The sequence below is a fragment of the Oncorhynchus mykiss genome, chromosome 21 (genome assembly GCF_013265735.2).
Source record: "Oncorhynchus mykiss isolate Arlee chromosome 21, USDA_OmykA_1.1, whole genome shotgun sequence".
NCBI lineage: Eukaryota > Metazoa > Chordata > Actinopteri > Salmoniformes > Salmonidae > Oncorhynchus > Oncorhynchus mykiss.
The window spans coordinates 38408084-38420198 of NC_048585.1; the positions used below are offsets into that span (position 1 = coordinate 38408084).

Below are 12115 nucleotides of genomic sequence, written 5' to 3' on the forward strand. Positions count from 1 at the left end.
GAGACACGGAGGAAGACTGCGAGAGTTATGTCACAGTAGTTATCAAAGTGTCATACCTTACAAACACCTTTACAGTGACCTCTTATCTATCACAGAGTAAAAATGTGTTCTATTTGGCCTTGGAGGGAGAGCGAGGGAAGGGAAACAATCAGGCAGGCAGGCAGACAGAGAGAGGGAGAGAAAGGGGTGAGAGAAAGTGGCCGACTTGTCTACCCCAACGATTTATATATACACTAGATGACTGATAGGGGGTGCTGTGTTGAAGCCGCCATGCCCATGCCATTGTAAAAAAAAAAAAAATGGGAAGCTATATAACTGCATTTATTAATGTACATTCGTTTTTGCCACGTTTATTATATTACAGACAGCTTAATGCATACTTGTAAATTAAAGAATGTGAGTTAAACATACAAATAACAAATATTTTTAGAAATTCCTTAAAGTACTTTTTTGTCCTTGAAATATTTAATTTAAATACTGTAGAATTCTATTCACTCCTATGAAGGACTGCTCCCTACTGAGGAATGCCAATATGGCCGACCAGTCGGCCAAGACATAGCGTCAGCAATCCAGTGTTTATATACATCATTGGACCAACTGCTACATACTTGTATGTTTAGAACCAGGTGTGAGGCCTTTAAGCAGATCACTGCCTACACCTAACCTCTCCCTGTCATTAAGACCTATGTAGATGGTTAGGGATAGAGAAGTCACCCTAAGGCACAGATCTAGGATCAACTTACCTTCCCAGAAACCTTAACCATTAGAGGTGAAACACCCTAACAGACCTTGGATCAGTGTCTATGGCAAGTTCATTCTACTCTCATTGTAAGCAGCAGGGCTAGCATTAGCCATTGGTATCAGCACCAGTGGGAGTTTGTGACTTAATTCGAGTCTAACCACTGATACAGAGTCAGATTTGTATCTCCATATATGTCAGGGTTAGGGTCAAGAGGTAGAGTAATCTGATCCTAGATCTGTGGTTAGGGGCATTCTTCTGGTTAGCTCTGGTCCTGGCCAGGTTGATAGGGTTGTGTCTGGAGGCAGATGTTATATATCTATAGGACCAGGTGGTGTGGTGCAGAAATTACCCCTCTGTGTTTGTAAACTGACTCTGCCTTCCACTAATGGAGGGGTGTGTGAACTCTGAATTTGCTGTCTGAGTGTGTCCATCACGTGTTTTTTCATCCCAGTCGAGGAATTCACTAAAAGCTCAGCCGCTCTCCTGACTCGTCTTAAGAACCCCTCTCCCCCTCACCCCCTTCTCTCCTCACCTTCTCCCCCAACCGAATGTGCTCCCTGCCCCTCATCCACACTTCTACTCACCCTCTCCCCTACACCAAAGTGCTCCCTGCCCTCTTATACAGCTGGTGTAAACTAGGACTATGACGATCACATGTCAGGGTGTCAGTTTAACCCTCTCCTAATCCATCCACCTCAGATTATTACTACCATTGGCTTCGCTGCTTTTAACTGTCATTACTTGGGGAGGGCAATAACTGCTCTCTGTCACCACCCTGTGGTGAAGGTTGGGTAATGAACGTTTAGATCTGTTGTAGCCCTGTCTGTCTTGCACACATTTGTAGGGAAAATATCAGTTTAGGCAAATATACACTTCCAAACACACATACTGTGTAGTCTCTCTTTCTCAGGGCCAGAATATCACCATTTGAATCGGATACCCCCGTTATAGCCACAAGCCTCAGCATGCCCACAGTGGAGTCTCTTCATTGCTATAGATTAAAGACCTATAGCACAATCACCACCACATCTAGCTACGTCTATATACTCAGGGGTTTCGTAGAAACTTTCTTCCTCGTCAAAATGTGCCATCACACCAAGGTTATTGTAGTAACACGAAAACTGAAACTAAAACTAACACTAATCATGAAAAAACAGCTTAGTAAACTGATAAGAGTTTCAGTATAGTTTTAGTTTTTCAAACAGGTGTGTTCATTATTTTATTAATTAACACACCTGTTGGAAAAACTAAAACTATACTGAAACTATTATATTTGACTTGAAAACAAGCTATATTCAAATAAAAACCATCATGAATTATGTTCAGTTTAATTTTTTTACCTGGTCAAAACTCGAATGGGGTTTCAATGGCGTTTTCAAGCTTTTTGGGAGGTATTCAAGCTACTGAAGCTGGTGGGTAAATGTGGCCAGGAGGTAGCTATGTTTCAAATAGGCCTCGCTTGTGAATCACTACAGAGAGGAAGAGGACAAGCGAGAGGCTTGACTCTTCCCAAAATCTGCCCGCGCAAAAAATACAGCGAGAAGTGGGTATTTTTTGTATGGAGGTCAATGAGAGAATGTCAAAGTTGGTAAAAAAATAAAATGTACAGTATTTGCTCATTTGCTACTTCAGGCTTATTTGATAAAATAAGGTGTAGGTCCTTATGAATGTACTGATATAAGTGGCTGCACGTGGCATTCCTGCAACTTTGAGAAAGAGTTGTGCCTGTTGTTCACACGTGTATCTGCCCTCTCATTGGCTAGAATGTCTGTGCCTTATCCCGCGTCCTCACCGCCTTTGCAGACATTTATTCTCATTATTAGTGCGGTCAGTCCAGTATCTTGTCAGTATATAGATCATCTTTGATCACAATTACTAGTTATCACTAGCTAACGGGGGAAAATATAAGTAAAACTAATATAAAAACACAGAACTATAATAACCTTGCATCACACAAACACAGGCACGAACACACACACACACACACACAGAGAGATAAAACTAAAACAAGATGGACATCCTGCAATTTGTCGTTGAATGTTCCCTCACGTTTAAACTCCCTCTCACCTCTCCTCCTCCTCCCCAAAGGTCACCTCTGCTTCCCTTTATTTCAAGGACTTCCTATGATGTCATGTATTTGGTCATGGAAGTTAACATCCCCTCTTTCACCATCTCCTCTTCTTTCTCCCTCCAGAAGAGGAGTCCTCTTTTGAGGATATAGGACACTCCAAGCTTAGGTCCCTTCTCACCATGTATTTCCCCTCTGTGTCTCTCCAGGGGCGTCCAGGGGCCTTGGGGCCAGTAGGACCCAGTGGACCAGAGGGCTTCCCAGGTGACCAAGGGCCTTCAGGGCCCAAAGGAGAAAAGGGTCACGTCGGACTCGGGGGCCCCTCTGGGCTGAAAGGAGAAAAGGGGCCTATGGGCGTACCGGGGTTCCCAGGAACCGACGGAGTCCCAGTGAGTATTGTAGCACACGCACGCACGCACGCACGCACGCACACACACACTCACACACACCCTAACCCTATCTTTCTCTCTAGGGTCACCCAGGTGCGGACGGTGGCAGGGGTCTACCGGGAGCAGACGGGTGCAACGGTACCCAGGGAGAACCAGGTCCCAGAACTCTAAACAGTGGAATACCTGGAGCTCCAGGACTCTCTGTGAGTAACATCTATTATCTGAACTGTCTACTAGCTACTGTACTATTATCGTCTGTAGCTGTAGGGTTGTCCTCTGTAGCTCAGTTGGTCGAGCAGGGCTTTTGCAATGCCAGGAGAGTGGGATTGATTCTCTGCACCACCCGTACGTAAAATGTATGCACTAAGTCGCTTTGGATAAAAGTGCCTGCTACAGTGCCTTCAGAAACTATTCTCACCCCTTGACTTTTTCCACATTTTATTGTATTATAGTCTGAATTTATAATAGATTACGTTGAGATTTGGTATCACTGGCCTACACACAATACCCCATAATGTCAGTGGAATTATGTTTTTAGACATTTTTACAAATGAATTAAAAATGAAAAGCTGAAATGTCTTGAGTCAATAAGTATTGAACCCCTTTGTTGTGGCAAGCCTATAAAGTTCAGCAGTAAAACTTTGCTTAACAAGTCACTTAATAAGTTGCATGGACTCTGTGTGCAATAATAGTGTTTAATATTTTTTTTTTAATGAATACCTCATCTCTGTACTCCGCACATACAATGATCTGTTAGGTCCCTCAGTTGAGCAGTGAATTTCAAACACAGATTCAACCACAATGACCAGGAAGGTTTTCCAATACCTCGCAAAGAAGGGAACCTATTGGTAGATGGGTAAGAAAGAAAAAAAAGCAGAGATTGAATATCCCTTTGAGCATGGTGAAATTATTAATTACACTTCGGATGGTGTATGAATACACCCAGTCACTACAAAGATACAGGCGTCCTTCCTAACTCAGTTGCCGGGGAGGGAAAAAATAGCTCAGTGATTTCACCGTGAGGCCAACGGTGTCTTTAAAACAGTTACAGAGTTTAAAGGCTGTGATAGGAGACAACTGAGGATGGATCAACAACATTTTAGTTACTCCACAATACTAACCTAAATGACAGAGTGAAAAGAAGGAAGCCTGTACAGAATACAAATATTCCAAAACATGCTTCCTGTTTGCAATAACGCGCTAAGATAATACTTCAAAACAAACGTGACAAAGAATTCATGTCCTGAATACAAAGCATTATGTTTGGGGCAAATCCAACGCACCACATCACAGAGTACCACTCTTCATATTTTCAGGCATGGTGGTGGCTGCATCATGTTATAAGTATGCTTGTCATCGGTATGCTTGTCATCTTTTTTTGCTGCGCACAGGCAAAATCTTAGAGGAAGACCTGGTTCAGTCTGCTTTCCAACAGACACTGGTAGACAAATTCACCTTTCAGCAGGACACTAACCTAAAACACAAGGCCAAACATACACTGGAGTTGCTTACCTTAGACGACATTGAATGTTCCTGAGTGGCCTAGTTGGAGTTTAGACTTAAATTGGCTTGAAAATGGCTGTCTAGCAATGATCAACAACCAACTTGACAGAGCTTGAAGGATAAACATTTTTTTTTTTATTGTGCAATAGTTGTACAATCCAGGTGTGCAAAGCTCTTACAGGCTGACCCAGAAAGACTCACCTCTGCATTCGCTGCCAAAGGCGATAATAACATTTTTTCACTCAGGGGTATGCATACTTATGTAAATTAGGTATTTCTGTATTTCATTTTCAATACATTTGCAAACATTTCTAAACACATGTTTTCACTTTGTCCTTTGGGGGTGTTCTCTGGGTGAGATAAAATATATATATATATATTTCATCCATATTGAAATCAGGCTGTAACACAGCAAAATGTGAAATAAGTCAAGGGGTATGAAACACTTCTGAAAGGCACTGTAAATGGCATATATTATCATTGTTCTTATTATCATTGTCGTAGAGTATCTTTGCACTGTAAGACGAAATTATCTAGTGTAGTGTGTGTTGAACCAGACTGGATTCGCTGTGGGCAACAACCTTCATTTACATCAGTACTACATGACTGTAACGAGAGTCATCTAGTAACAGCTGGTGGTTAGAACGCTGGGCCGGTAACCAAATCGTTGCTGGTTTGAATCCCTGAGCTGACTGGTGGTGGTGGTGGGGGTCTGCATGGAGTGAGCTGGCAGCCGGAGAGTTACAAGCTTTAATGTGCTATGATCTCTTTCTTTCTCTCTTTCTCTCTCGCTCTCTCTCTCTCTCTCTCTCTCTCTCTCTCCCTCCCTCTCTCTCTCTCTCTCTCTCTCTCTCTCTCTCTCTCTCTCTCTCTCTCTCTCTCTCTCTCTCTCTCTCTCTCTCTCTCTCTCTCTCTCTCTCTCTCTCTCTCTCTCTCTCTCTCTCTCTCTCTCTCTCTCTCTCTCTCTCTCTCTCTCGCTCTCCATCAGGGTCCCACTGGTCCTAAAGGACAGAAGGGAGAGCCTGTATACGTTGGACTCAGTGGGGTAACACACACACACACACATAAGGATATTATCAGGAGAAGTTTGACATTCCTTCCTCTCCCTCCTTCCCTACCTCATCTTTCCTATCCTGGAGATTGTTTAGAGAAAGGGAGATGATGTTGTTGCTATAATCTCATCCATTGAGGTCAGTCTGACCTGAAACGGACTCTCCTTCCTTCCTCCCTACATCCCTCTTTCCCCCAAGTCTATGTTTATAATGAACTGGGGCCAGTTGTTTAGCTCACAGTTTATCTTGTGTCCTTACAGGGAGTTCCTGGACCGGATGGTGTACCTGTAAGACATCTCATTACTATACATCAATATACTGGATTTCTTTCTGCATATGTAGTGTATTCGATAACTTGGTGTGTTCCTGACCGGGTTGTATGTGTTCTGTGTTCCTGACCCGCTTTTCTGCGTTATGTTTCTCTCCGTAGGGTCCTAGAGGTCCAGACGGAGGTCCCGGTGACTTCGGCCCTCGAGGTCCTGATGGATTCCTGGTACATACACACACACACATGCACACACACGCACACACACATGCACACACACACACACACACACACACACACACACACACACACACACACACACACCTGTCTGTGTTGATCTAGATACAATATACCATTAATATACTGTATGCGTTCAGTATATTACAGAAACTATGTTATCCCAAACAGTGTCATGACAACCTTTGCGTTACACAGAGTGTTTGTCATGTTTAATCTACACATTGGTTAATAAGACTAAAGCCAGTGACTTGGGGGAATATACCTCTCTTATTGTCTCTTGATGACTGTCTATTTTACAATAGAATCTAATAGATCTAATAGATCGGTCTTCTCTCCGACTGACTTCCTGTCTGTGTTGTGTTGTTTTTCTCCAGGGTGCTCCAGGCCCCCCCGGTCCCCCTGGCCCTGTAGTAAGTACTGGACAACACTAGATAGGGGAAAACTCCTGACCCTTCAGTAGTTATAGGCCTGGAGTTTTCCTGCTCTGCTATCATGATGCCCCTGGCCCTGTAGTAAGTACTGGACAACACTAGATAGGGGAAACTCCTGACCCTTCAGTAGTTATAGGCCTGGAGTTTTCCTGCTCTGCTAACATGATGCCCCTGGCCCTGTAGTAAGTACTGGACAACACTAGATAGGGGAAAACTCCTGACCCTTCAGTAGTTATAGGCCTGGAGTTTTCCTGCTCTGCTAACATGATGCCCCTGACCCTGTAGTAAGTACTGGACAACACTAGATAGGGGAAAACTCCTGACCCTTCAGTAGTTATAGGCCTGGAGTTTTCCTGCTCTGCTAACATGATGCCCCTAGCCCTGTAGTAAGTACTGGACAACACTAGATAGGGGAAAACTCCTGACCCTTCAGTAGTTATAGGCCTGGAGTTTTCCTGCTCTGCTAACATGATGCCCCTGGCCCTGTAGTAAGTACTGGACAACACTAGATAGGGGAAAACTCCTGACCCTTCAGTAGTTATAGGCCTGGAGTTTTCCTGCTCTGCTAACATGATGCCCCTGGCCCTGTAGTAAGTACTGGACAACACTACAGTGGTGGAAAAAGTACCCAATTGTCATACTTTTTACTCAAGTAAAAGTCACTCAGCAGAATACAGTACTACTTGAGTAAAAGTCTGAAGGTATTTGGTTTTAAATATACGTAAGTATCAAAAACCAGTATAAATAATTTCGCATTCCTTATAATAAGCAAACAAAACTGCCCGATTGTCTTGTTTTTACTTGTTGATATATATATAGCCAGGTGCATTCTCCAACACTTTTGTGTTTAGTGATTCTGTCAGTGTGTGTGAATTGGACCATGTTGCTGTCCCGATGAGCATTAGAAATGTAACAAGTACTTTTAGGTGTCAGGGAAAATGTATTGAGTAAAAAGTACATCATTTTCTTCAGGAATGTAGTGGAAAAGTTAAAGTGCTCAAAAATATAAAAAGTAAAGTACATATACCCCAAAAACCGACTTAAGTAGTACTAAGAGTTTACTTAAGTACTTTACACCACTGCAACACTTAGACACATGACCTGAAAGTCTTGCTCAGACTGAGGCTGTCCTAATATGGACACCGTACTGACCTCAGAGACAGCCTGTCTGCTCCATAGAAACTAATAAGGATCTCTATGGTGGAGACAGTGTAATGACACCACCAACCCGATAGGGGGGAGTGTGTGTACTAAATAACTAAAAACTGTGTACTTCATGTTGCTTTTGTCATAATGGAGATTGTCTGTTGTTCATTCTAAGTTATTAGAATACAAATGCTATGCATACAAATGCTATGCATACTCAGTCCATACTGGGGACTTTTGTTACTGGTGACTTATATGGAGACTGTTATAATGACTGTTATATTGCAGAACCAGTCAAAAGTTTGGACACATCTACTCATTTAAGGGTTTTTCTTTATTTTGACTATTTTCTACATTGTAGAATAATAGTGAAGAGATCAAAACTATTAAATAAGGAATCATGTAGTAACCAAAAAAGTGTTAAACAAAATATATTGCATATTTTAGATTCTTAAAAGTTGCCCCCCTTGATGACAGCTTTGATGAAAGCTTTGCACACTCTTGGCATTCTTTCAACCAGCTTCACCTGGAATGCTTTTCCAACAGTCTTGAAGGAGTTCCCACATATGCTGAGCACTTGTTGGCTGCTTTTCCTCCACTCTGCGGTGAAACTCATCCCAAAGCATCTCAAGTGGGTTGAGGTCAGGTGATTGTGGAGGCCAGGTCATGTGATGCAGCACTCATCACTCTCCTTGGTCAAATAGCCCTTACACAGCCTGGAGGTGTGTTTAGTCATTGTCCTGTTGAAAAACAAATGATAGTCCCTCTAAGCTCAAACCAGATGGGATGGTGTATCGCTGCAGAATGCTGTGGTAGCCATGTTTGTTAAGTGGGCCTTGAATTCTAAATAAATCACAGAAAGTGTGACCAGCAAAGCGCCATCACACCTCCTCCTCCATGCTTCACGGTGGTAACCACACATGCGGAGATCATCCTACTCTGTGTCTCACAAAGACACGGTGGTTGGAACCAAAAATCTCAAATTTGGACTCAGACCAAAAAGGACAGATTCCCACAGGTCTAATATCCATTGCTCGTGTTTCTTGGCCCAAGCAAGTCTCTTCTTATCATTGGTGTCCTTTAGTAGTGGTTTCTTTGCAGCAATTCGACCATGAAGGTCGGATTCACGCTGTCTCCTCTGAACAGTTGATGTTGAGATGTGTCTGTTACTTGAACTCTGTGAAGCATTTATTTGGGCTGCAATTTCGGAGGCTGGTAACTCTAATGAACTTATCCTCTGTAGCAGATGCAACTCTGTGTCTTCCTTTCCTGTGGCGGTCCTCATGAGAGCCAGTTTCATCAGCACTTGATGGTTTTTGCGACTGCACTTGAAGAACGTTTCAAAGTTATTGAAATGTTCTGCATTGACTGACTTTCTGACCTTCTTAAAGTAATGATGGACTTTCATTTCTCTTTGCTTATATGAGCTGTTCTTGCCATAATATGGACTTGCATGACTACATGATTCCATATGTGTTACTTCAAAGTTTTTATGTATTCACTATTATTCTACAATGTAGAAAATAGTAAAAATAAAGAAAAACCCTTGAATGAGTAGATGTGTCCAAACTTTTGACTGGTACTGTATATTGAACAAAAATATAAACGTGACATGCAACAATTTCAACGAGTTCATATGAGGAATTTTCAGTTCATATAAGGAAATCGGTCAATGAAATAAATAAATTAGGCCCTAATGGATGTATTTCACATGACTGGGCAGAGGCGCAGCCATGGATGGGCCTAGGAGGGCATACGCCTACCTACTTGGGAGCCATGACCAGCCAATCAAAATGAGTTTATACCCACATAAGGGCTTTATTGCAGACAGAAATAGTCCTCAGTTTCATCAGCTGTCCAGGTGGCTGATCTCAGACGATCCCGCATGTGACGAAGCCTAATGTGGTGGTCCTGGGCTGGCATGGTTACACTTGGTCTGCGGTTGTGAGGCCTGTTGGACATACTGCCAAATTCTCTTAAACAACGTTGGGGCAGCTTATGGTAGAGAAATGAATATTATGTTCTCTGGCAACAGCTCTGGTGGACATTCCTGCCGTAAGCATGCAAATTGCACACTCCTTCAAAACTTGAGATATCTGTGGCATTGTGTTGTGTGACAAAACTGCACATTTTAGAGTGGCCTTTTATTGTCCCCAGCACAAGTTGCACCTGTGTAATGATCATGCTGTTTAATCAGCTTCTTAATATGCCACACCTGTCAGGTGGATGGATTATCTTGGCAAAGGAGAAATGCTCACTAACAGGGATGTTAACAAACACATTTGAGAGAAATAAGCTTTTTGTGCGTATGTGAAATCTCGGGGAACTTTTATTTCCGCTCATGAAACATGTGACCAACACTTTACATGTTGCGTTTACATTTTTGTTCAGTATAGTTACATCCATACAATTTTACAATGCTTGTCATGTGTAGGGTGATGTGTTGGCGTCCAAATGCAATACCCACTCTTGTTTTCCAGGGGAGCCCCAGTCTAGGGTTTCAGGGGGAGCCAGGAGACAAGGTACGCACCAACAAAACAAAACAACACAACTAATTATTAGATGTTAATGATCAATTTTATTGATTAGTAATCGATTAATCATATCAGTTTATTAGGTCTTTAGCATCTTATTCGCTCACCCGACCCAACCAGAACTTCCCCTCACCCCGTCCAACCATATCTACTGTACCCCTTCTTATCACTCATTGGATTTTAGCTATATTGAGAAGTAATTGATTTATTACGTCAGTCTAAAGCTATTTATGGCATGCAAAAAGAATACGGTGACATTTGGGATGCAGATTATGTCATATTACACTCTCAACAGTCTAAAGCTATTTAGACTGTTGATAGAGTGTAATATGACATAATCTGCATCCCAAATGTCACCGTATTCCTTATATAGTGCACTACTTTTGACCAGAGCCCATTTGTATCTATATGTCTTTCCCAATGGGAGGGAGACTGGCAACTTTATACTCACTGTAGATCAAATTAGATCAAACTGAAGACAGCCGGCTTAGGTTATTCTAGCTGTGTGTGTGTGTGTGTGTGTGTGTGTGTGTGTGTGTGTGTGTGTGTGTGTGTGTGTGTGTGTGTGTGTGTGTGTGTGTGTGTGTGTGTGTGTGTGTGTGTGTGTGTGTGTGTGTGTGTGTGCGCGCGTGTGCGTGTGTGTGTGCGTGCGCGCCTGCTATGTGTGCATGCGTGTTGAGGATGGTTAAAATGCATGATGAAGGATGTCTTTTTGACCCCTGTGTGCATGCCATGTAATCGTTCTTGGTGATGGTTTGACACATCCTCTTCCCCTCTATTCAACCTCCTCCCATCTCCACCCCCCCCCCCCCTGGACCTTACATACATCCAACAGTGCATTACCCTTTAGCCCCAACAGTCCCTCCATCCATCTCTCCTGACCTCCTCCCTCATCCCCCTCTTCTCTCTGTTTTTTCCACTGACACATCTACCTCAATACATCACCAGTATCAGTGGTGGCGATTGGGTGGAGATATGGGAGGATGGGCTCATTGTAATGACTGGAATGGAAAGAATGGAACGGTTTCATTACATGGTTTCCACGTGTTTGATACCATTCCATTCACTCCATTTCAGTCATTATTAGGAGCCATCCTCCCCTTCACCAGCCTCCTCTGGTTTGTTCCATCTCTATTATTCAAATATGATCTTGTCTTCAATGATTTTACAGTTTACCCCTGGTGTGTTTACAAATGCATGACAGTACTGCCACTGGGACGACTAGAGCCCTATGGAGGCGGCCATTTTGTTTCTCATTCTGAATCTGGACTCTTAACAAATCTGAACTCTAACAAATCTGAACGAAAAAGATCACAATCTAATATGTAATTGAAGGAACGAACAGTTGTCCTGTGGCATTACTAAAATAACATGTTTCCTTACTGTTGGATGGCAGCTCAGAGATTATTCTAGAACTTTTCATCACCCTCATAAAAGTCAATAATTTGTGGACTCTACTAAAAGTAGTCTTAGCACATTAGTTATTAGTCGCTTTGGATAAAAGCATCTGCTAAATGGCATCTTTATTACGTCTGTGTTAAGACTACTTTTAGTTGGTAGAAACAGACAATAACATCTAGCATATTGTATCTATAAGATTCCCAACTAATTCTATATTATATTATGTATTATATTCAGCCTATAAAATCCACTTTATTGTAATATATTTTTTATATATTTTTATATAATAAGATCTCTGAGCTGTCATGTGGGTGGGCGTGTCGTGGTCTGTGATTGGTGCTGGA

The 12115-nt window shown here is 42.4% G+C and overlaps 1 protein-coding gene across 6 annotated transcripts in view; it reads left to right on the top strand.

Moving 5' to 3' along the window:
- col4a6 (collagen, type IV, alpha 6) overlaps window positions 1-12115 on the top strand; it is a 186916-nt gene that overhangs the window by 112654 nt on the left and 62147 nt on the right. For all 6 annotated transcript variants that reach the window (XM_036957759.1, XM_036957757.1, XM_036957760.1 and 3 more), the window contains exons 5-11: window positions 3020-3199; window positions 3283-3402; window positions 5691-5747; window positions 6015-6041; window positions 6185-6247; window positions 6634-6669; window positions 10317-10358. In XM_036957759.1, coding sequence (XP_036813654.1) covers window positions 3020-3199; window positions 3283-3402; window positions 5691-5747; window positions 6015-6041; window positions 6185-6247; window positions 6634-6669; window positions 10317-10358 — 525 coding nt within the window. The remainder of the gene's footprint in view (window positions 1-3019; window positions 3200-3282; window positions 3403-5690; window positions 5748-6014; window positions 6042-6184; window positions 6248-6633; window positions 6670-10316; window positions 10359-12115) is intronic.